This window comes from Tamandua tetradactyla, chromosome 1, assembly GCF_023851605.1.
Source record: "Tamandua tetradactyla isolate mTamTet1 chromosome 1, mTamTet1.pri, whole genome shotgun sequence".
Classification (NCBI taxonomy): Eukaryota; Metazoa; Chordata; class Mammalia; order Pilosa; family Myrmecophagidae; genus Tamandua; species Tamandua tetradactyla.
The window spans coordinates 38,769,118-38,794,939 of NC_135327.1; the positions used below are offsets into that span (position 1 = coordinate 38,769,118).

The following is a 25,822-nucleotide window of genomic DNA, read 5'->3' on the forward strand; positions in this document are numbered from 1 at the left end:
CAGACACAAAATTCACAAGGGAGAAAGCAACAGCAATGTTCTTAAAAATGTCCAGAGAAGGCAATACCTGGTTCAGGTGACACTCCATGCCCCTTCAACATGACAGAAACTCTTGGCACTTCAGACAGAGTTCTCTTTTCCACTCTTTCCCATCCTATCCAGCCCAGAATTTTCCCCCTTTCTTCCTTTCTCACTCGCTGGTCTATAATGTGCACTAGCCACAGAACAGCAAATGCCTGGTTCATAGAGTCCATTCAGGTTCACAGATCACTGGTCTCTTGCTTCGATAATGTCTATATACCACCTGCTTTCCAAGTTGACAGAAGAACTTAAAGGAAAGAAGTCCAAGCTGATTTAGAAATGGTGATACCTTAAGTAAATGGAACCTTGAGTAGGGCATGAGATTTTGTAGGTTTGTCCAGAGTGATGTCCTGATAAATCCCAGAGTGAACAATGAATAAAAAGTATTTGCAAAGTCCCCTTGGGGGAATGGTGAGAAAGGGGGAAAATTCAACTTCCCCATTTGGAGAATTCCTGATATTCTCACAAGCAGTGGAGACAACCAAAGCAATAGGCCAAGCCCTCAATCTTGGGATTTGTTCATATGAAACCTACCCCACAAAGGATAGGCTAAGCTTGTTTAAAATAAGCCTACGAGTAACTCCCAGAGAACCTCTTTTGTTGCTCAGATGTGGCCTCTCTCTCCCAGCCAACATGACAAGCAAACTCACTGCCCTCCCCATCTCTATGTGGGACATCACTCCCAGGGGTGTAAACCTTCCTGGCAAGGTGGGAAAGAAGTTCTAGAATGAGGTGGGACTCAGCATCAAGGGACTGAGAAAACCTTCTAGACCAAAAGGGGGAAGAGAGAAATAAGACAAAATAAAGTGTCAATGGCTGAGAGATTTCAGAAGCCAAGAGGTTCTCCTGGAGGTTATTCTTATGCATTATATAGATATCACCTTTTTAGCTAAGGTACATTGGAGAGGCTGGAAGGAAGTGCCTGAAACTGTAGAGCTGTGTTCCAGAATCCATGTTTCTTGAAGATGATTGTATATAGCTTTCGCAATGTGACTGTGTGAATTTGAGAACCTTGCGTCTGACATTCCTTTTATCTCCAGGATGGACAGACAAGTAAAACACATGGATTAAAAATAAATAAATAATAGGGGGAAACAAATGTTAAAATAAATTTAGTAGACTGAAAATCTAGTAATCAATAAAAGATAGCGGTAAGGGGTAGAGAAAAAAAGTTGGGGAAACAAAGGCTAAAATGCATTGGGTAGATGCAAATACTAGCAATCAATGAGAGAGAGGGGTAAGGGGTATGGTACGTATGAGTTTTTTTATTTCTTTTTCTGAATTGATGCAAATGTTTTAAGAAATGATCATGGTGATAAATATACAACTACGTGATGATATTGTGAATTATTGATTATATACCAAGAATGGAATGATCATATGGTAAGAATGTTCGTGTTTGTATGGTGTTATGTTTAAAAAAAAAAAGATTAAAGAAAAAAAGAGAAATGGTGATAAAGGGAAGTAACCAATTCAAATCTTGAGTCTGCTAATTACTGACACATGATAAGAGCTAAATTAGTAGGAGACACTACTTTTTACATTTATAATTTAATCTGATGATAAAGTATTTTTAAGAGATTAAGTTGGCAACTAATAGTAACTTCTGAGATTCTAAAGTAGAACAGGGTTTTTAAATTTGCAGCAATGTAAAAAGCCTATATTTTGAAGTTTTAAATAAAATAGAAGCAAACTTCCCTTTTTCTAATTACATCAAACAATTGAGAGGTACCATCCTGATACACAAATACACTGAAGATTGAAAATGCTGCTTAACTTTGTATATTCCTTACAAGAAGAAAACAAAAATCTGATGACAGTATCCCGGATCCACTGGAACCCCTGAATTACTCAATTTATCATCATAAGTATCAAATCATGTCTCTCAAAGGATACAAACTAAAATCAGGTCTGATAAAACCTGATTAATCTGTAAACTGTTAATACCGTCCTCCAGCAAAAGAATTATAAAAAGCTTCTACTATGTTTTGACCTTTAAAATAAAATATCAGACCACAATTTAAATAGTCTTAGAAATACTGTCTCTGCTGCCTTACCTCTGTCAAATTCTCCCATGCATCCTTTCCATGTGCTCTAATCAAAACATCCTCCACAAAGCACCTTCAAAAACAACCCAAGGGAAGAAGACTGTGGGAAGATGGAAGAGTAGGAAGCTCCAGGAATTAGTCCATCCACCAAAACAACTTCTGAACTGCAGAAACTCTCTACATCAACTACTGTGAAATAGTGGAACACTGTCCCAACATCCAGGGAAGAGCTGGAGGAAGAAGCTGTGACCAGTACTCACTGCAATGAAAACCAATGAATTTTACCTCTGAGTGGTGACTATCACCCTGTACCATCACCCTCTACCCACCATCCCTCAACTGCATGGCAGCAGCAGTCCAGGTGCATGGTGCAGCTTGCTGACACCAGGGTGGGCCATAAAGATGTCCCAAATCCCAGATGAATGGTCTGATCACTAATCACTGCTTTTGATCACCTACTTCAGACTGCTGAGGGGCCAGCTCTGAGGATAGCCATTGTTCCACCTCCCTCAAGCAAAAGCTATAGAGGAATCTTAAAGAGGCAGTATCCTTTTTCTCCTCTTTTGTTTCCATTTCTGTTTGGATGATTTATGCTCTGCGATCTCTGATGTTACTACTGTAACTGTTTTGGGGAACTACAAACCATGCCCATGCAGGACAGTAAACTCATATATCAGCCATTCCCCATCTATCTCCCTCTCCTTGGGCCTCCCTATTCCCTGAGACACAACACTAATGTAATTAGGCCAATTAATAACCCTACAATGCCCTCGAAGTGTTCAAGTGAAAGGAAAAGTGGCATGTCTTTCACTCTAAATCAAAAGCTAGAAATGACTGCACTTATTGAAGAAAGAACGTCGAAAGCCAAGAAAAGCTGAAAGCTAGGCTTCTTGAGCCAAACAGTGAAATTATGAATGCAAAGGAAAAGTTATTGAAGGAAATTAAAAGTGCTGCTCCAATAAATACACAAATGATAAAAAAGTAAAACAGCTAATATGGAGAAAGTTTTAGTGGTCTGGATAGCAATTCAAACTAGTCACAACATTCCCTTAAGCTAAAACCTAATCCAGGGCAAGGTCTTAACTCTCTTGGAAGCTAGGAGATATTGATTCATGAGGTTTAAGGAAAGAAGCCGTCTCCATAACATAAAAGTGCAAGGTGAAGCGACTGCTGATGCAGAAGCTACATCAAGTTATTCAGAAGACCTAGCAAAGCTCGTTGACAAAGGTATCTAAATAATAGATTTTCAATGTAGATGAAACAGCTTTATACTAGAAGATGCCAGAGATTTTCATAGCTAAGAGGATACGTCAATGCCTGGCTTCAAAGCTTCAAAGGATGGGCTCTCTTGTTAGGGGGCTAATGCAACTGGTGATTTATGTTAAAGGCAATGCTCATTTACCATTTTGAAAGTTCTAGAGCCCTTAAAAATTATGCTAAATCTACTCTGCCTGTGATCCATAAATGGAACAATAAAGCCTGGATGACAACAAATCTGTTTACAGCACGGTTTACTGAATATTTTAAGCCCACTGTAGAGACCTACTGCTCAGAAAAAAAGATTCCTTTCAAAATAACACTGCTCAGTGACAATGTACCTGGTTACCCAAAAGGTCTGACAGAGATGTACAAGATTAATGTTGTATTCATGCCTGTTAATGCAACATCCATTTTGCAGCCCACAAATGAATGAGTTATTTCTTCTTTCGAGTAGTATTATTTCAGAAATAAATAAAGATTCCTCTGATAGACATGGACAAAGTAAATCGAAAACCTGAAAAGGATTCAACATTATAGATGCCATTAAGAACAACATTAATTCATGGGAGGAGGTCAAAATATCAACATGAACAGGAGTTTGGAAGAAGTGGATTCCAATCTTCATGGATGTCTTTGAGGAGTTCAAGACTTCAGTAAAGGAAGTAAGTGCAAATGTGGTAGAAACAGCAAGAGAGCTAGAATTATAAATGGGGTCTGAAGATGTGACTGCATTGTTGCAATTTCACAACAAACTTTAATGAATGAGTTTAAAAACTTTATAAGCAAAGAAAGTGGTTTCTTAAGATGGAATCTACTCCTGATGAAGATGCTGTGAACATTGCTGAAATAACAAAGGATTTAGAATATTCCATAAACCTAATTGATAAAGCAATAATAGGGTTTCAGAGGAATGACTCCAATTCTGAAAGATCTAGTATGGGTAAACTGCTATCAAACAGCATCACATGCTATTGTGAAGAGAGTCGATCAATGTGCCAAACTTCACTGTTGCCCTATTTTAAAATCATGCCACAGCCAGCCCAACCTTCAGCAATGACCACCCTGAGAAGTCAACAGCCATCAACACTGAGGAGAGACACTCCACTAAGCAAAAAGATTGATTTGCTGAAGGCTCAAACAATGCTTAGTAATTCTTAGAAATAGAGTATTTCTTAATTAAGATATACACATTGCTTTCTGAAGCATAATGCTATTGCACTTAATAGACTACAATATAGTGTAAACATAAATTTTATATATACTAGGAAACCAAAAAAATAGTGTGACGTGCTTTACTGCAAAGATCTGGAACTGAACCCTCAATATCTCCAAAGCATATTGGAGACTCCTGTATACCCATCACTGGAATCCAGAGGAACAAGAGAGAATAAAAGGGTAGGAAAAACTTCACCAGGCCGATGAAAGACATAAATACACACATTCAGGAAGTTCAATGGACTCTAAACAGGAAAAACTAGAGATCTACTCTGAGACACCTAAGAAAGAAATTGTCAAAAATCAAAGGCAAGGAGAGGATTTGAGAAAGCAGCAGAAGACAGTTACCCTGTCATATACAAAAGCTACCTAATAAGATCAACAGCGGAGAAGGCTTCTGAGAAAGATGGTTGAGCAAGGACTCTAGGACTCAGTCCTTCCACCAAAACAACTATTAAACAATCAGCAATTGTCTAAAAGAACTATTTTAAACCCAAGAGGTCAGAAGAACTCTGTAGAGCATTTGAGGAAGAGCAGAAGGAAGAGGCTGATAAATGATAGCAAAGTACTACCAACTGCTATTTCTGCACAGCAGTTACAGGAGGAACCCATCCCCTACCCTCACAAGAGGCTGCTGTGGGGTCCTATCCCTGGCTAGCTTGCTAGTGACAGAAAGAGACAAAAAAATCCTCTTCCACACGAATACGGGTGGGCACAGCCAATCACTGATCGTGGTTTGTGATTAGTATATTCAGATGGTTGGTTTCTGGCTCTGAGAACTTCTATCGTTTCAACAGTCTGGACAAAGACTGTGACACACATTGTTTCAATCCTCCACAGTCTAGAGGACAGAGGCAGGGGAGATTTAAAGATAAAGATAGAGCTTCCTCAGGGCTGCTGGGGATAGTCAGTTAAAGGATTGCATTTGCAGGGCAGACTAGGAAAACTCAGCTTTGGAAGCCATTGAAGAAGACTTGGTACCCTTCCTGAATTGCTCCCTAGGGTACTGTGGAGCCATCTGCACCCTCTTCATGGGTCTGAGGCCCTGTGTTGTCCAGAAAAGACTGACTTGGGAAAGTCCTGTACAGGGTGATCCTACTCCTAGAATTTGCCCTTTGGGAAAAAGCAGCTAAGAGACAACTAAAGGAGTGTAAAACCTGTAACTACAGACAGTTTGGGATAATGACCAGTGGACTTCAAATACTTGGAGGAGGGAGGTCTGTCACCTGGGAAGCAGAGAGGCAATCAAACTCCTGTGAACAGGGGAACTCCAGAACAACTAACAAACAAATGCCCAGGACAAGAGAGAGAACCTGAGAAAACCCTGCATACTGCATCTGCCTTGGACAGACCTTCACGATAGGAGGGCTCAAACAAATGTCTTATTGGTGGTTACAAAATCAAGAAACAGACATTCCAGGGAGTAAAGCCCAGAAGTCAATATTTTAAAATATTTAAAATGTATGCTATGTCCTGGCAGATACACCTCATCCCCCGCCCCCACAAAACAAAAGGTACTGTGTGCAAAAAATAATATATGACAAACAAAGGAAAAAGAAATGATGGTCCATCCAAAAGAGGAGGATAAAAATACAGGAAACAAAACAACAACAAAGACAACAAGAATGTGGATATACATCAAAAACTTCCCAACAAAGAAATGCCCAGGACCCGATGGCTTCACAGGGGAGTTCTACCAAACATTCCAATAAGACTTAACTCCCAATTCTGCTCAAACGCTTCCAAAAAATTAAACAGCAGGAAACATTTCTTAACTCATTCTAATATGCTGACATCACCTATATACCAAAGCCAGATAAAGATTCCACAGGAAAAGAAAACTACAAACCAGTATCTCTTCTGAATATAGATGCAAAAATCCTCACCAAAATACTAGAAAACCGAAGCCAACAGCATTTTAAAAGAATTATACAAATGATCAAGTGGGATTTATCACTGGGAATCAAAACTGGTTCAACATGAGAAAATCAATTAATGTAATAACCACACTAAAATCAAGAAGGAATAAACTCATCTTAATTGACATGGAAAAGGCATCAAACAAAATACAGCACACTTTCTTGGGAAAAAAAAACACTTAGAAGATCAGGAATAGAAGGAAATTTTCTCAACATGATAAAGGGCACACATGAAAAGCCCATAGCCAACATGCTACTCAATGGAGAAAGATTGAAAACTTTCCCTCAAAGATCAGGAACAAGACAAGGATGCCCACTGTCATCACTGTTATTTAACATTGTATTGGAAGCTCTTGCCAGAGCAATTAGGCAAGAAAAAGAAATGAAAGGCATCCAAATTGGAAAGAAAGAAATAAAACTTTCACTATTTGCAGATGACATGATCCTATATACAAAAAGCCCAAAACAAAGCTCCTAGACCTAATAAATGGATTCAGCGGTGGCAGGGAACAGAATCAACACCCCAAAATCAGAAGAGTTCCTATAAACAGGAATGAACATAAAAAGAAATAAGAAAAAAAATTTCATTCACAACAGCAAGTAAAATAATCAAACATCTAGGGATAAATCTAACAAAGGGTATAAAGGATTTGTACACAGAAAACTACAAAATATTGCTAAAAGAAAACCTAATACATGGAAAAACATTCTATGTTAATGGATTGGAAGACTAAACATCATCAACATGTCAATACTACACAAAGCAATTTTACAAATTCAATGCAATCTTAATCAAAATTCCAGCAACCTTCTTTGTGGAAATGGAAAAACCAATCATTAAATTTATATGGAAGGGAAGGGACACTGAACAGCTAAAGCCACCCTGAAAAAGAATGAAACTGGAGGACTCAGACTTCCCAATCACAAAACTTATTACAAAGCCACAGTAATCAAAATAGCATGGCAATGGCACAAGGACAGACCTACAGACCAATAGAATAGAACCAGCTCAGAAATCAACACTCACATTATGACCAACTGATCTTTGAGAAGTTGCAAAGACCACTGAATTAGGAATGAACAGTCTCTATAACTTAAAATGCTGGGAAAACTAGACCTTCACTTGTAAAAATAAAAGGAGAACTCCTACCACACATTGTATACAAAAATCAACTTAAGATGAATCAACCTTACTATAAGAATTAGAACTATCTAATTCCTAGAAGTAAACATAAGGAAGCTTCTTTAGGACCCTGTCATGGTTGGGGACACGTGTCAACTTGGCCAAGTTGTGGTACCTGTTTATCTGATTGGGCAAGCGCTGGCCTGTCTGTTGCAATGAGGACATTTCATAGGATTAGGTCATGAGCACGTCAGCTGCATCCACAGCTGATTCCATTTGTAATCAGCCAAAGGGGAGTGGAGTGTCTTCTGCAATTAGTGATGCTAAATCTAATCATGGTAAGCCTTTTAAGGAGGACTCAGAGGAGACAGGTTCCATTCCTGCTTTGGCTGGTGAGCCTCTCCTGTGGAGTTCATACAGGCCATCCATCGGAGTCGTCGGCTTCGCAGCCTGCCCTGTGGATTTTGGACTCTGCATTCCTGCGGTCACGTGAGACACTTTTATAAATTTTATATTTGCAAGTGTTCCCTGTTGATTCTGTTTCTCTAGAGAACCCTAACTAATACAGACCCTGTGTTAGGCAATGGTTTCTTAGACTTTACATTCAAAGCAGAAGCATAAAAAATAAAATAGATAAATGGGACCTCACAAAATTAAAAACTTTTGTTCCTCAAAGTACTTTATCATGAAAGTAAAACAACAATCTGTACTGTGGGAGGAAATATTTGGAAATCACATATCTGATAAAAGACGAATATCTAGAATATATAAAGAAATCCTTTAGCTTAACAACCAAAAGATAACCTAATTAAAAAATGAGCCAATGACTGGAGACATTTCTCTAAAGAAGGAATACACATGGGTAAAAAGTACATGAAAAGATGATCAACATCATTAACCATCAGGGTAATGCAAATCAAAACTAGGGGATACCATTTCACACAGATAAGATGGCTGTTATTTAAAAAAATGGAAAAAAACAAATGTTGGAGAGGATGTGGAGAAACAGAACACTCATTCATTGCTTGTGGCAGTGTAAAATGGTACAGCCACTATATAAGACAGTTTGGTGGTTTCTCAAAAAGCTAAGTATAGAACTACCACATGACCTGCAATCCTACTACTAGGTATATACCTAAAAGAACTGAAAGCAGGGACACGAACAGGTATCTGTACACTGATGTTCATAGTGGCATTATTTACAATTGCCAAAAGATGGAAGTAACCCAAGTGTCCATCAGAATGGATTAAAAAATGTGGTATATAGATACAGTGGAATATTATTCAGCCATAAAAGGAAATGAAGTCCTAATACATGCGAAAAACATGGACAAACACTGAAGACAACATGTTGAGTGAAATATACAAAAAGATAAATATTGTATGATCTCACTGATTTGAAGCAATTAGGGTAAGCAAGCTTACAGAGTCAGAATCTACAATACAGGTTATGAGGGGACTGAGTGGGGATAGGGAATTGAGGCTTAAAATGTACAGGGTTCCTATCTGGAAAGACTGAAATGTTTTGGTAATAGATGGTGGTGATTGTAGCACAACAATGTGAACATAATTAAAAGCCCTGAAATATACATCTGAACATGATAAAAGGAGAAATGTTAGATTGTATATATGGTAACAAAATAAAAATTGAAGAAAAAATCCATTGAACTACCCAACACAGCAAGCCCTAAAATAAATCATGGACTTTAATTAATAGTACAATTATAAAAATGTGCTATCATTAATTGTAACAAATAATCCACACCAAAGCAGGGTGTTGGTGGTGGGATGTTATGTGGGCATCCTGCATTTTATGTGTGATTGTTCTATAAACCCACAACTTCTCTAATTTAAATAAATAAAAAAGATTAACAGTAGATTTCTCATCAGAAACCATGGAAGCCCAAAGACAGTGAGGTGGAATATTTAAAGGAAAAACACTGCCAAGCAAGAATTCTATTTATGGAAAAAATTATCTTTCAAAAATGAAGGAGCCAGAGGACCCAGGTTCGATTCCCGGTGCCTACCCATGTAAAAAATAAAATAAAATAAAAAATGAAGGAGAATGCAAAAAAAAAAAAGGAGGGGAAGATGCAATAGTGGATCAGTGGCAAAATTCTCACCTGCCATGCCAGAGACCCGGGTTCAATGCCCGGTGCCTGCCCACGCATTAAAAAAAAAAAAAGAAATTAAGACATTTTACAGATAAACAAAAGCTGAAAGACTTCATTACCAAAAGACCTGCCCTACAAGAAATGCTACAGGGAGTCCTTCAGGCTGAAATAAAAGAATACTAGAAGGTAAACTGGAGCCATTAATAAGAAATAAAGAACATTTGTAAAGGCAACTACATAGGTAAATATAATACCATGTATTACTGTACTTTAGGTGTCCTTTATCCTCCCACCCTTATGACTTAACAGACAAATGCATAAAATAAGTTTAATCCATGTTAATGGGCATACAACGCATAGAGGTATAATCTAGGCCAATAACAATAAAAAGAGAGAGGGATAGAGAGATACAGGAGTAGAGTTTGTATACTACTGAAATTAGGTTGGTAGTAGTCAAAGTAAGTTGTTATTAGTTTAAGATACTAATTATCACTACAAAGGTATCCACTAAGGAAACAACTAAAATATGCAGACATAAGGAAAGGAGAGAACCAAAGAGGTACACTACCAAAGAGCAACGAAATAAAAAAAAAAGGAAATAATGGCCTAATTGAGAGAAAAAAAAACTTAGAAGACATACATAAAAGAAACGGCTGAATGGCAGAAATATATCCTACCTTCTCAGTTATTACCTTAAATGTCAATGGGTTAAACTTCCCCTATTAAAAGAAAGAGATTGGAAGAATGGATGAAAAAGCATGACACATCTATATGCTGTTTTTATATAAGAGACTCACTTTAGGTACAAGGACCCAAAGAGAATACAAGAAAAAAAAGTAGAAAAAGATATTCCATGCAAACAGTAATCAAAAGAGAGTTGGAGTGGCTCTATTATCATCAGAATAAAAGATTACAAGAGACAAAAGAAGCTGTTATATATTAATAAAAATTTCAATACGGCAAGAAGATATAATGGTTATAATTATATATGTACCTCACAACGGAGCCACAAAATATATAAAGCAAAAATGAACAGAATTGAAGGGAGAAGTAGATAATTCGACAGTAATTCTTGGAAACGTCAACACACCACTTTCAATAGCTGATGGAACATTTAAACAAATCAACAAGGAAACAAAGAACTTGGACAACACTATTAACCAATTAGACCTAATGGACTTATATAAAAGACTACAGAACCAGTAGAATATACATTCTTCTCAAGTGTATAAGGACCATTTTCCAGGACAGACCACATATATTAAGCTACAAATAAAATTTTTATAAATTTTAAAACACTGAAATCATACAAAGCCTATCATAATATCATACCAATACTTACAGAGAAGGAAGTTCTCAGATGGAAATCTGTAGCTCTAAATGCCTACATTAACAAAGATCAAGAGTGCATGGGTGATTCAGTGGTAGAATGCTAGCCTTTCATGCAGGAGACCTGGGTTTGATTCCCGAACCACGCACCAAAAAAACCCACATCCCCCTACATGGGGGTGAAGATATTTCAATAAAAATATTAAAAAAAAAAATCCCACACATCAATAATCTTATTTCACACCTAAAAATCTACAAAAAGAAAAGTAAATTAATTGTGGAAGAGTAAACTTCCAAAGTCAATAGCAGAAAGGAAATAGTAAAGATTAGAACAGAGATAAATGAAACAGAAAAGAGAAAAAGAGAATCAACAAAATCAAAAGTTGATTTCTTGAACAGGGCAATAAAACTGACAAACCTTTAGCCAGACTGATAAAGAAAAAGAGAGATAACAACAAATAGCACAAACAACTAAACTGAGAAATGAAAGTGGGAACAGCAATTACCTCACAAAAATAAAAAAGATGATATGAACAGTTATATGCCAACAAATCAGACTGGATGAAAAGGTCAAATTCCCTAAAATCTACAAACTATATAATCTGATGCAAAAACAAATAGAAAATCTTAACATTCCTACAAAAACTAAAGGGACTGAATCAGTATTTAAAAATCTCAAACAAAGAAAAGTTTAGAACCAGATGGTTTCACTGCTGTATTCCACCAAACATTTAAGGACAATTTAGCACCAATCCTCAAATCCTTCTAAAAAATAGGAGACTGCTTTCCTAATTCATTCTATGAGGACACCATTACCCTGATCCCAAAGCTAGATAAAAAACATAACAAGAAAAGAACATTACAGACCAATATCCCCTCTGAATATAGAGGCAAAAACCCAAGAAAATACTAGCAAGTGTTGGCAAGGATGCAGAAAAATAGGAACCTTTGTACGTTGTTGGTGACAATGTAATATGGTATAGCTACAATGAAAACAGTTTGGCAGTTCCTCAATTTTAAACACAGAATTACCAAATGACCCAGAAATTCCAACCCTAGGTAAGTACCCAAAAAGTACTGAAAAAAGGGACACAGCTAGGTATTTGTACACCAGTGTTCACTGTAGCATTATTCACAATCACCAAAAGGCGAAAGTAACCCAAACATCCATCAGTTGACGAATGATAAACAATATGTGATATATCCATGAAATGGAAATATATTAAGCCATGAGAAGTGAAGTGCTGTTACATGTTATAAAACAGATGAACCTTGAAGACACTATGTTGAGTGAAATAAGCCAAACAAAAAAACGAAAAATATTGTACGATTTCTCTTACATGAAATACTTAGAATAAGCAAATTCATACAAAAAGAAAGTAGAATAGTGGTTCCCAGGGTCTGGGGGAGGGGAAGAATCAGGGTGTTATGAATTTTGGTTTGGGATGTTGCAAATAGTCTAGAAACAGATAGTGGTGAAAATTACACAGTACTGTCAATGTACTTAATGTCAAAGACTTATCCACTTAGCACTGTTAAAATGATTTTTTTATTATTATGTACATTGTATTTTACACAATTAACAATATTATAAATTCAGAAAAAAATAAGAGAATTAAGTTAAAAAAAAAAATTCGGACCCCCAATCCCATGACACTTGTATAACTGCAATCCATAGGGAGCGTCCTCATTATCATTCCATGAAAACAATATGAAATTTTTGTTACTATGCTAACTATGAAATTTCTGTTACTGTGTTCAACCAGAAATCTTACAAAAGAATGATTTTCCATTTGCAGGTTATTATTAATATCCCTTGCCTCACAAGTCTCCTGGAGTCATTTTATTGGTCATCTGCACCACAGGGAATAATCAAGGAGAACAATGGTTTCACCAAACATGATTATCCTAGGAAAATATATGGTGGAAGAAAATGATGTTAAATGGAGGCGCTGGTGTGAAACAATAATAAGCTTACTATATGAGATTTCTTTATTGCATCTTACAGTCAATCATTACTCATTTATGGAGTGGTGAATAATAAAATTATTATTAATCATTACTAATCTAAGGCCAGTAAGAAAATATCAATTTTTTTCATATAATTATTAAAATACTTATCTTCCAAAGAAAATTTTTTCATCCCATAAATATCTGCTCAGTTTTACTAAAATGAGAAAGTTATTTCAAACAAAAAAGAAATCATATTTAAATTTTACCTTGCCATGTATATTTCTTCCCATTCAAATCAATAGCAAAATCTTCAGGGTAGAAGTCAATTATACTAGAATCCTGTATCAGGGAGAAAAGTATGAATCAAAACAAATAAACGCTATATATCTCCATTATAAAGGATCTGAGGTAACTTTCATTCAAGACTTGATGAGAAAAAGAGGTATATTTCACTTAAGCGTTATTAGATATGAGGTCATTAATCCAAGCACTAATAAAATAAATTCACAAAAGATAAGGCATTATTATAGAATTTTAGAATGGGTAACCGTGGGCCTAAGGTCAGTGAAGAATACCCTGATTCTAATAATTCCTACTTCCCAGCTGGGTCCCAAGTCTTCTAGCCAACATACAAATGAACTAAGAAGTGCTCTGGAGTAAGCCAGTCTTCTGAGCTCTGGTAGCAGCCCAAAGTGGCTGGAAGAAATTAAATAAAGCTGTACCAGGTAGGCTAAGAACAAAGTAACTATTTAAAAGAACTTCTCCAAAAACACAAATCAATTTTATTTACTGGATAGGATACTAACGGACAAAGAAAGTAGAAAATAAAAAAAAGGAAGCAGTGAAAAATATACAGAACTCAAATACTTTAACTGTTTCTCCACTTCATTGCTTTAACTATGAGATGCAAAAGCAACTGCGACTATTGTTTGTAAAATGTATTACAAAAACTCAGTTACCAACACAATGGAAAGACTAAGAGACTCACAGGATCACTCATGAGTTTTCGCCATGAGGGAGGTAGAAAGTTACCGCTTGCAGCTGGAAAAACTCCCATCAGTTGTTCCAATGGTTTAAACTACAAGAAAGCAAAAAGTTAAAGATAAACACATTTTTTCGGAGCCTGCCCATGCCAAAAAAACCCGCAAACATACACACATTTTTATACAGGTCAAAATTCTATGAAATTTATCACTAAGTAAACAATCTTACTGGTTTTGTGCCCTTCTCAAAATCCGAAGGCATGTCAGCAATACCTTCAAAGTCTGAAGCAAACGGTGCATAATGAAATGGATAATACCACTTCCAGGAAGCACAGCCCTAGAGTCATTAAAAACTGGTGTTAATGATGGGGACAGAGGGGAAAAAAAACACAATAAAATTTAGACTACTAAACTGTAACTAAAATTCCATTTACAAAACACAGGCCCTCTGGTATATACCTTCAGTATTACATTTTTTCCCCTGAGTCCTAAAAGTTGCCTTGATTAAATCTGATTTATAAATTTCATACTGATGGTTCCCAATTTAAAAAATACTATAAAGCGTCTTTAATAATTAGTACTTAATGCCAAATGCCTTATGTTCACAAACACAACTTTGTGAAGATTTTTATCCTTAAAATGTATTCGGTGATACTTCCTTCCCAACTCCACAGCTGCCATCATAAAACAAACTCAAGAGCAGTTGTGGCTGATAATGAGCATGCAGGCAGTTAGGGACATAACTGCAACAGCAGCTGAAAGTAAAAGAGCCAAAACTTTTATTTTACAATTTCCCATTTTCTCTTGATTCTAGTTCTGAGTAAACTTACACACACAAAAAAAAATAGCAAGTTCTATTCATAGAAAAGAGAAAGGATTCATGACAAATGTTCTACTCTGTCTGATGAAGTAAAATCTTGAAAGTAGGAATAAAACTTGTAAAGGGAGTATTTACAAATGATACTTAATGCATTACATTACCCTCTACTTAACAGGCAAACTCCATCTATTCCCAGGTCACACAAAACTTACCCTGCTTTGCTCTCAGAGCACAAAACTAGATATTAACTATCAGTATTTCAATCCCCAATATGTCTACATAATCTCTCACTAATCTGACATCTCAATTATCAAAAGGTTTAAATCAGATACAGATTACTCCAATTATAATACGCTTCATGTAACATCACAACATTATATGGAGGAGATTGCTATCATTCAAATTCCTTTCAACTTCTTACTAGTACTTTCTAGGCTTTGTTCTTTGCTCAGCCACGGAGTGGACTTTGATTAGTTACCTGGTAATTTTTTTATTCCAATTTAAAAAACACTAACTAAAATCATCCTAAAGACAAGATACTGTCAATACACAACTCAAAACTGATTTAACACACCAAAATTACCTTTGTTTATGCATTAATACCTACAGAACTTCAAAGGCTTTACAAACATTTTTTTATGGAAATGAATTTCTGAATAGGAAGTTTTTTAAAAAAAAGCACAAGTCTGAGTTTTATTTCAGCATGTAACTCAGTAGTGTTACTGAGTTATAAATCATTATAAACTTTCTAAAATGATTAGCTAGAGCTTTAGAGGAAAACATTCTTTTTGTACCTGGTAATAATATCGAAGAACCCAACAGAGCCCTTCAACATAAGACTGCACCACTTTACGACGGAATTTCTCATCTGCTGCATCAACATCAAATTTGTTTTTGTAGTATCGCTGCTTCCAACCAGCTTCCCATAATCTGAAAAACCAGGCAAAACAAGTTTATGTGCAACTAATACACTTTTATTAATTATCTGTCTACTGATATAACAACCCAAATCAATTTATATTTAATATTTAGGTGCAGCATGAATGAGTAAAATAGTAATGCTAAAGCAGACTCATTTAATTATTTCTAAAAAGCTTACTTTTACTGGATTTATTATCAACTTTCAAGATAAATACCAAAAATTCAAATACTTAAACTTTACCACTAGGGAAACCCCAGATACTGGGCCAAATATTAGGGATATCCAAATCAACAGGCAAGCCCTTGATCTTGAGGCTTGCTCTTGTGAAGCTTATGTAGCCGAGAAGCTTAGCCTACCTATATATATGTCTATGAAAAGTCATCTTCAGAGGACCTCTTTTGTTGCTCAGATGTGGCCTCTCTCTTAAGTGAAACCATTCCCCTCCCCACTACATGGGACATACCATCCAGGGATTAAAGTCTCCCTGGCAGCGTGAGAGATGACCCCCAGGGATAAGCCTGGCCCCGGAACCATGGGATCAACAATGCCATCCTGACCAAAAGGGGGAAAAGAAGTATAACAAATTAGGTATCAGTGGCTAGTCAAGAGTCTACTCTGGAGGTCACTCTTACACATGCTTCAGTTAGACATTGCTAACTACCATAACTTGCCAAACCCCAACCAAAACCATTCCTGCCAATCTTAAACCCCCCCCCCCAAGGGTGTTATATAAGATTTTACAAAGGTTCCATACACTAGGGTAACCTTCCAGAAACCTATAACCTCCAGTAGTGTCCCTAGATCAGACAGATCGTGAAATGCAGAACACAGCCAAGCACTTTCAGAACATCAACTAGTTTCATCTCCCTATTTCATATTATCAACATTTTTCCCTTTAAACATGAAAAATTTAGAATGGGCATAGCCCAAATAACCCTAAAGAGGTGGAGAAAGATCAAAAGTGATGGTGGGGTTACACAGAGAAGGTTGGGTTCAACAAATGAGAATGAGTGCTAAATCATTATATTGATATGTCTTTTTAGTCTCCAGTACTTTAGAGTAGGTAGAAGTAAAAACCTAAAATTGTTGAAGTATAACCCATGTCGAACTCCGAAATCTGTTCTATAACTAACTGCGGTGACATACTTTGTTTCTTTTGGTCTCCAGTGTCCTGGAGCAGCTAGAAGAAAAAGCAAAAATTGTGGAAATGTAACCCATACCAAACTTTAAAATCTGTTCTATAACTACTTGTTAAAATATACTTGGAAATTTATTGTTTTGTATATATGTTATATTTCACAGTTAAAAAAACATTTAAAAAAATTGAAACACTGATTCCAGTAAGAACATTCTAAACCTACATTTAAAACAAGAGAGGAAATAACAAACACCTATTTGCCAAAATTCTAATACTGTTTTACCTATTTTCTGATTGTGAAACAATTCTAAAACTACATCTCAAGGTTCAAATACTAAAGATATTTTATATAGCTCACATTCCGCAGCTTGTTAAAATATCTGCATTTGAACTATACAAAGCAAGTTAATTAAATCACTTAAAGAAAAAAAGACTTGCACAGGTAATTTTTTTAAAAAAGGTAAAATATGACTTAAAAGGATAATTTAGGAACTGGCAGAAATTCTGATTACCCCTACTCTCCCTGTTCTTGGGTCTTATCCCTCTTTCATTTAAGAGTTGTTGTTTGCTGGAGGTAAGGAGGTATACATATGTGAATGTAGTTTGTGTTATGTTCTGGAAAAATCTAGAAGAGTGTGAGTTAATTTATTAATATATCATTTATCACTAAAATTACAATGTAAGGGCTTCCGGGTCAAGATGGCGGCTTAACAATGTGCGCATTTTAGTTCGTCTTCCAGAACATCTACTAAATAACCAGAAACAGTACAGAACAGCTCCCGTAGCCACAATAGTGACCGGACACACAGCGTCCCCAGTCTGGACCAGCTGGACCAGCGGTGAGCCCCCATAGAACCGTGAGTTCCCAAAGCTGCGGCAGCTGGCGCCCCTCCCACACAGGCTGCTTCCCAGAGGGGAAAGGAAAGGAACTTTACCAGCAGCAGGGACTGAGCACAATCAAATGCTAATTGTGGAATTACTTAACAAATTCTGACAACTAAAAATAGGCCCTCAGCTTAGGTGAACTGGTCAAAGCAGAGGTTGCTCATTTTTGCTGCAGCGCCAGGCAGGGCTCACAGAAAAAGGGGGAAAAAATAGAAGGAAATGGAGGTTTTTGTGGCTGTGTTTCTAAAAAGGCTTGACTGCCTTTGGATACAGCGGCAGGACTTCTCAGGCTGCAATTGCCCCAGGTATAAGCAGAAGTGAGCTCTTTTGGGGGCCTGTCTGGAGCCTCTGCCTTCTCCAGGGGAGGGGTGAAGCCCAACTCAGGTGGAATCCCTCCCTCAAGGAATTCAGACACCAGGGTTTGGTAATTTGAAGCCATTAAAACCAGCCTGCAACCTCTCCTCTGTCTCCACCACACCCCCAGCAGGGAGAGTCCACCAAAGTTAAAGCATCATCTTACGCTGGTGGGACCTGCAGGCAGACAAGCACCACATACTGGGCAAGATAAGAAAAACAGAGCCCAGAGACTTCAAGGAAAGTCTTTCAACCTGCTGGGTCTCACCCTCAGGGAAAACCGACACAGATGACTCCTTCCTCCTGATAGGAGGCTTGTTTGGTCTGGGAAAATCCGGTTGGGGTCTATAATACCTAAGTAGACCCTCCTAAGGGTGGGGGTAGGGGGGAAGGCACCATACAAGCAGGGCAAGAAACAAGAAAACAAGAACTGAAAAATTCTCCTCTGCTAAACAAAACATAAGCTAGAGGTCCAGATAAAGCTGAACTGAATGTCAAAGAACAGATAGACAACAAATTCATCCAGCAAAAAACCCTAGGTAAAAGAAGTGAAAGCAATCTCCAGAATAAGCTAATTAAGGTAATTAAATGCCTAGATGCCAGCAAAAAAATAACAAATCACACCAGGAAAATTGAAGATATGGCCCAGTCAAAGGAATAAACCAACAAGTCAAATGACATACAGGATCTGAAACAATTAATTCAGAATATACGAACAGACATGAAAAACCTCATCAAAAACCAAATCCAAAAATAAATAAATAAATAAATAAAACCAAATCCATGAATTGAGGGAGGATATAAAGAAGGCAAGGAATGAACAAAATGAAGAAACTGAAAGTCTGAAAAAACAAATCACAGAACTTACGGGAATGAAAGGGAAGGTAGAAGAGATGAAAAAAACAATGGAAACCTACAATGATAGATTTCAAGAGACAGAACATAGGATTAGTGAACTGGAGGATGGAACATCTGAAATCCGGCAAGAAAAAGAAAATATAGGGAAAAAAAATGGAAAAATATGAGCAGGAACTCAGGGAATTGAAAGACAACATGAAGCGCACAAATATATGTGTTGTGGGTGTCCCAGAAGGAGAAGAGAAGGGAAAAGGAGGAGAAAAACTAATGGAAGAAATTATCACTGAAAATTTCCCAACTCTTATGAAAGACCTAAATTTACAGATCCAAGAAGTGCAGCGCACCCCAAAGAGATTAGACCCAAATAGGCGTTCTCCAAGACACTTACTAGTTAGAATGTCAGAGGTCAAAGAGAAAGAGAGGATCTTGAAAACAGCAAGAGAAAAGCAATCCATCACATAAAAGGGAAGCCCAAAAAGACTATGCACAGATCTCTCAGCAGAAACCATGCAAGCAAGAAGACAGTGGGATGATATATTTAAATCATTAAAAGAGAAAAACTGCCAACCAAGAATTCTATATCCAGCAAAATTGTCCTTCAAAAATGAGGGAGAAATTAAAACATTTTCAGACAAAAAATCACTGAGAGAATTTGTGACCAAGAGACCAGCTCTGCAAGAAATACTAAAGGGAACACTAGAGACAGATACGAAGACAGAAGAGAGACGTGTGGAGAAGAGTATAGAAAGGAAGACTATGAGTAAAGGTAAAAAGAAGGAAAATTAGATATGACATATAAAATCCAGAAGGCAAAATAGTAGAAGAAAGTACTACCCATGCAGGAATAACACTGAATGTTAATGGATTAAACCCTCCAATCAAAAAACATAGTCTGGCAGAATGGATTGAAAAACAGGACCCATCTATATGCTGTCTCTACTCAAAGGACATGAGGGCAAGGACACAAATGGACATTTGCAAACCAATGTTTACAGCAGCATTATTTACAATTGCAAAGAGATGGAAACAGCCAAAATGTCCATCAACAGACAGTTGGCTAAACAAACTGTGGCATTTACATAAGATGGAATATTATGCAGCTGTAAGACAGAATAAAGTTATGAAGTATGTAACAACATGGACCTTAAGGACATTATGCTGAGTGATTAGCCAGAAACAAAAGGACAAATACTATATGGTCTCACTGATATGAACGGACATTAGTGAAAAAACTTGGAATATTTCGTTGGTAACAGAGACGATCAGGAGACAGAAATAGAGTAAGATACTGGGTACCTGGAGCTGAAGGGATACAGATTGTGCAACAGGACTGAATATAAAAACTCAGAAATGAACAGCACAATATTACCTAACTGTAACACAATTATGTTGAAACACTGAATGAAGCCGCATATGAGAATGATAGAGGGAGGAGGGCTGGGGCATAAATGAAATCACAAAGAAAGATAGAAGATAAAGATTGAGATGGTATAATCTAGGAATGCCTAGAGTGAATAACGATAGTGACTAAATGTACAAATTTAAAAAATGTTTTTCCATGAGGAAGAACAAAGGAATGTCATTACTGCAGTGTGCTGAAAATAGATGGTAATTAATATTTTAGATTTTCAACTTATGTGTGAGACTAAAGCAAAAATTGTTTATTTGGTACAAATTTATACTTTGACTAGTGCATCTCCTAATATAACTTATATAGATAGTTGGTTGAACACCTTCAGTACACGGAACTTTGTATAGGACATAAGATTTTGCTAGTTTGGTCCAGGTGATGCCCTGATGAATCCCAGAGTGATTTGATCAGTGAGTGGAAAAGTATTTGCAAAGTCCCCTTCGGGGGATGGTGAGAACAGGGGAAAACTCAACTTTCCCAAGTTGAATTCTTGAATTCTCACAAGCAGAGTGGGCAACCAAAGCTATAGGGTGAGCCCCCAGTCTTGGGGTTTCTTCATATGAACTTAACCCCACAGGGGATAGGTCAAGCCTACTTGAAGTTAGGTCTAAGAGTCACCCCCAAGAGAACCTCTTTTGTTGCTCAGATGTGGCCTCTCTCTCCATCCAACACAGCAAGCAAACTCACTATCCTCCCCCTCTCTTTGTGGGACATGACTCCCAGGGGTGTGTACCTTCCTGGCAACGTGGGACACAAATCCCAGAATGAGCTGAGATTCGGCATCAAGAGACTGAAAAAACCTTCTCGACCAAAAGGGGGAAGAGTGAAATGAGACAAAGTGTCAATGGCTGAGAGATTCCAAACAGTCGAGAGGTTATCCTGGAGGTTATTCGTATGCATTAAGTAGATATCACCTTGTTAATCAAGATGTAACGGAGAGGCTGGAGGGAACTGCCTGAAAATGTAGAGCTGTGTTCCATTAGCCATGTTTCTTGATGAAGATTGTATAATGATATAGCTTTTACAATGTGACTGTGTGACTGTGAAAACCTTGTGTCTGATGCTCCTTTTATCTACCTTGTCAACAGATGAGTAGAACATATGGAATAAAAATAAATAAAAGGGGAACAAATGTTAAAATAAATTTAGTTTGTAATGGTAGTGATCAATGAAAGGGAGGGGTAAGGGGTATGTAAAGTTCTTTTTTTCTTTTCTGTTTTTGTTTTATTTTTCTGTTGTCTTTTTATTTCTTTTTCTGAATTGATGCAAATGTTCTGGGAAATGATCATCATGATGATGAATATGCAACTATGTGATGATATTGTGTCTGCTGAGTGTATGTGTTGGGAATGTTTGTGTTTCTTTCTTGTAATTTTTTTAATGAATAAAAAATTTTTTAAAAAATCCTAAAATTGGAATGTAACCCATACCAAACTCTGAAATCTGTTCTACAACTAATTGTTGTGCTGTGCTTTGAAATGTATTGCTTTTTGTATATGTTTCACAAAAAATAAAAGTCAACTGTGATGATAAAAAAAAAAATACAATGTAAGTTTTTAAAGTTAATCAAATGGTATTTAAGTTAGTATTTATAATTTAAGAAACTCTGATATCTGTATCTATAGATGTAGGATAATTTTCTAGACCCAAGATCTGCTTTTACAATAATAATTTTTAATGTTAATGGACTAAACCCATTAATTAAAAGGCACAGATTGGCAGAACAGATTAAATAATATGATCTATATATCTGTTGCTCACAAGGGACTTACTTTAGACCCAATGAAACAAATTGAAAGTGAAAAGATAGAAAGATGGTTTATGTAAGCTGTAACAAAAAGAAAACACAAGTAGCTAAAGTAATATTAGATAAAATCTATTTTAAATGCTATACCATAGAGATAAGATTTTCATATGTCAACTGTAAAAACATCTGTGGTCTTTCTATTCTCTTGCAACCAAAAATTTGAAAACATTCGGTAACATAGGTCATTACTGCAACTAAGCTGACATTTCTAATAACTTTCTAATTGATAGTTTGAGATGGTATATATCTTTTATAGCTAATCAAATGTTATTTAAATTAGTATTTAATATTTATAGAGTTCAGGAAACACATATCTGTATGTGCAGATCTTTTTTTCCCTGTTTGCCTTAATTTTAAATTGGTTTATGAAACTTAACTGTACAAACAGCCTTTACAATGATTATATTTTACTCAAAATGTCAAAAAATAAAGTATATTATCTAGTTGCAAGATGAAAATAAAATGTGAGCAAACACATTTTCACCCAAAGCATAAGTTTTTCCTTCAAGTACCCATTTCTCATTCTCTTAAAAAATGTTAAATATTTTATTTAAGGAAGACAAAGAAGCCAACAACTTTTTAAAAAATCAGGACAAATCAAGAGCATGAAGGTGATTCTCCTTTAGGGATTATTTCTACCTTGTGCCAGATATGACAAATTACTTGAAGTCACGTTTCAGAATATACGATACCAATTTCAATTTATTTCCCCCACAAAAGATTTCTAAAATATCGTTTAGGAGAAACAGTCTCTAGCCATTAAAATGGACTACCACTAGTTTACAGAAAATTTTCATGAAATCTATGCTAAAAAAGCAGTTCTTGGTAGAAGCATTTCTACCTTGATTATCCTCAGCACGAGGATTAAACAACAAAACAGTAAATAAATCAAGTTACCTATTAGCTACTCTTGATCATGATGGCTACGTAAGAAACCAAAACAAACAAAAACCATGCTCCAAGAGGGAAATCCAGAGATGGGGAAGCAGAGGATAAAGACTCAAGATAGATCAGGTAGGTGAATGCTAAATTACTGAGTCAAGGATCTCAGAATTTAACCATCAAAGAATGTTAGAAAAATGCAGACATGTGTATGGCAGTTGTGAAATTTCTAATCACAAATACAAACCATACACTTTCCATATCCTATAGAAGAATGAGCTGTGGTCAACTACTTTTGTCCGCTTAACTTTGAAATATGGCATTTTGCCAATTTCTTAATGAGAGATAATGGGTGAGATTGTCTGCCTTTTGCACTGGGAACCCAGAGTTTAAATGTGGATTTAATAACATGAGAGAATGTAATCTTATTATATAATGGATGACCCCACACTTCTAGATCAATTAAGAATCAGTTTCTTCTTACAATTTTAAGGATACAACCATAGGGAAACTCACTGTCATGAAATATAATTGTGTATAGGTAGGTTTGTGAGTTTTATAAATATATTTATGTCTTAACAGAATATGCTTTTGGTATCTCATTTTTAGAAAGAACTTTTTAAATGAGAGGATTAGAGCAAACTATATTAAGTGTCCAAGTATAACTGAACTTTCTGAGTTAAGCAGCATGAAAATGTCATCTCAAAACAGGAACATTCAGATCACATAAAGCTAAACAACTCATGTCTAGTTGATCTAGTGCTTGGTCTCAGAGGGAAAAATGGCTTGCAGGACAAAAACCTGCATGCATACTAATCTAGATACTTAGGTTTAAAGCTATAGCTTACACATCTCATTGGAGTTTACTGACTATTCCAACCCTCCACATTAATTACTCGTGGATAAAAAGATCACAGGCAAGTATCTGAAGGCACTGTTGATCTAGTTAAATAGCATTAATTAGAGTGCATCTATTCAGCAATTTGCTAATGAAGTGCTTCCAAAAAATGGTTTTACCTGACGTTATCCTCTGGCTCAGGTTCACTGTCACTGTCTTCTGCTTTTCGCTTAATTCCTCCTATTGGAGACGGGGAGCCATCAGAAGTGAAACTCGTATTAGGAGATACTGAAGGACTCTGCAGACAATTATGACATTACCAGAGATGGATTTAATTATTCATTTTACATAAGATATTACATCTGCTATTACCATCATGCCTCACAATAACACATTTTTAAAGCTATTAAGTACATATGGTAAATATATTTAGGAGGTATACAGAGACTGATCTTACCCCACTTCATACCCCCTCAAAAGAGTAGTAACATTCCAACTTCCTATGCTTAAACTCTAAAGAATGTCAACACTATTATGATAAAAGTTGTACAATTAAATCTATCAGTCATTTTAGAAAAATTCAGATTTTATCATTATTTCAAAAGATTTGGATGACACTAAATTCAGTTATCTTCTTCTCTTTGTACCTAACTCATCAAACAATTGCCCTAAACCATTTCAGTATTTCATTAAAAATTTTTTTAAATCTTCTGCAATAGAAGCTAAATGACCAAAAACAGTATAAAAGGTGCAGGAAATATTTTCACAGTTTTTCTTTTGGTTATGCAAGAGTACAGCAGGTATTTCAAGTAAATAGAATTATTCTGAAATTGAAAACTCGGTGATTTACTTAAAATGATTACATATTTCTCTTATGGCCAAAAGCTATTTTAACAACATTATACTGTCAAAACAAACAAAAACTACTGTTGCACTTGGAAAATAAGGTGGGTGTTTTTAATCAGATTTGTCTGAAATACCAATTCCAACCTTTACTGGCCATGTGGCCTTGGGCAATTACTTAACATCCTGAGCCTTAAAATGGGGATGGTAATATGCTCTGTCTACTCCACGTTATTGCAAAGATCAAATAAAATAATGTATGGGAAAGATGAAACCTGCCCATGCAGGTTAAACACCTCACAAGTCATCACTAGTATTTTTTAAATTTGTATTAAATTATGATGGTGATATTCCTAACAATCATCAAAGCACAGAGACGTTGTCTAAAATGTAAACTTTCCCAAACTGATTCTTGACTAACAAGATAAGAACTCCAGGGCGGGCCACGGTGGCTCAGCAGGCAAGAATGCTTGCCTGCCAGGCCAGAGGACCCAGGTTCGATTCCCGGTGCCTGCCCATGTTAAAAAAAAAAAAGATATGAACTCCATTTTCAGAGAAGAAAATAATCACTTTCAAAGAAAAAAGAGGCTACCTGCCTTGTAATGCTAAGTATCTCCCTGCTCTCTATTCCTTTTTAAAAAACTCTTTTTCCAATCAGACATAGTTTGCTAAATTAAGGATGGCCCCAGATATAATAAACCATACTTCAAAATGCAAAATTTAAAGCATATTTATGAATAAACAGAAGCTATCTAATCAACCACTGTAGATCAGCAGTAGAATCTAGTCTAGTATTGGAGGTGAACATGCCTGAACAGTTCAGAATACACAAAAGAGCAAACATCTAACACTTCAAAGCCTCCCTTTAAATGAACCGATAACTTGGCTTCATGAATTCCTTAACTTCTGAAGAGTCTAAGGCCAAATTCTACTACACAAAGATTCCAATTCTATACCCTTGTCTATATATAAATAATTACATCAAGAGGGATCAAAATGGGGTTCAAATAAGGAGGCATATCATGCAATCTCTCTATCC

The 25,822-nt window shown here is 36.3% G+C and overlaps 1 protein-coding gene across 2 annotated transcripts in view; it reads right to left on the reverse strand.

The window, feature by feature from the left end:
* Positions 1-25,822, reverse strand: part of XRN2 (5'-3' exoribonuclease 2) — a 121,986-nt gene that overhangs the window by 46,343 nt on the left and 49,821 nt on the right. For both annotated transcript variants that reach the window (XM_077114704.1, XM_077114699.1), the window contains exons 16-20: positions 24,120-24,238; positions 15,640-15,775; positions 14,255-14,362; positions 14,031-14,120; positions 13,309-13,381 (exon numbers count right to left, since the gene is read on the reverse strand). In XM_077114704.1, the coding sequence (XP_076970819.1) occupies positions 13,309-13,381; positions 14,031-14,120; positions 14,255-14,362; positions 15,640-15,775; positions 24,120-24,238 (526 nt within the window). The remainder of the gene's footprint in view (positions 1-13,308; positions 13,382-14,030; positions 14,121-14,254; positions 14,363-15,639; positions 15,776-24,119; positions 24,239-25,822) is intronic.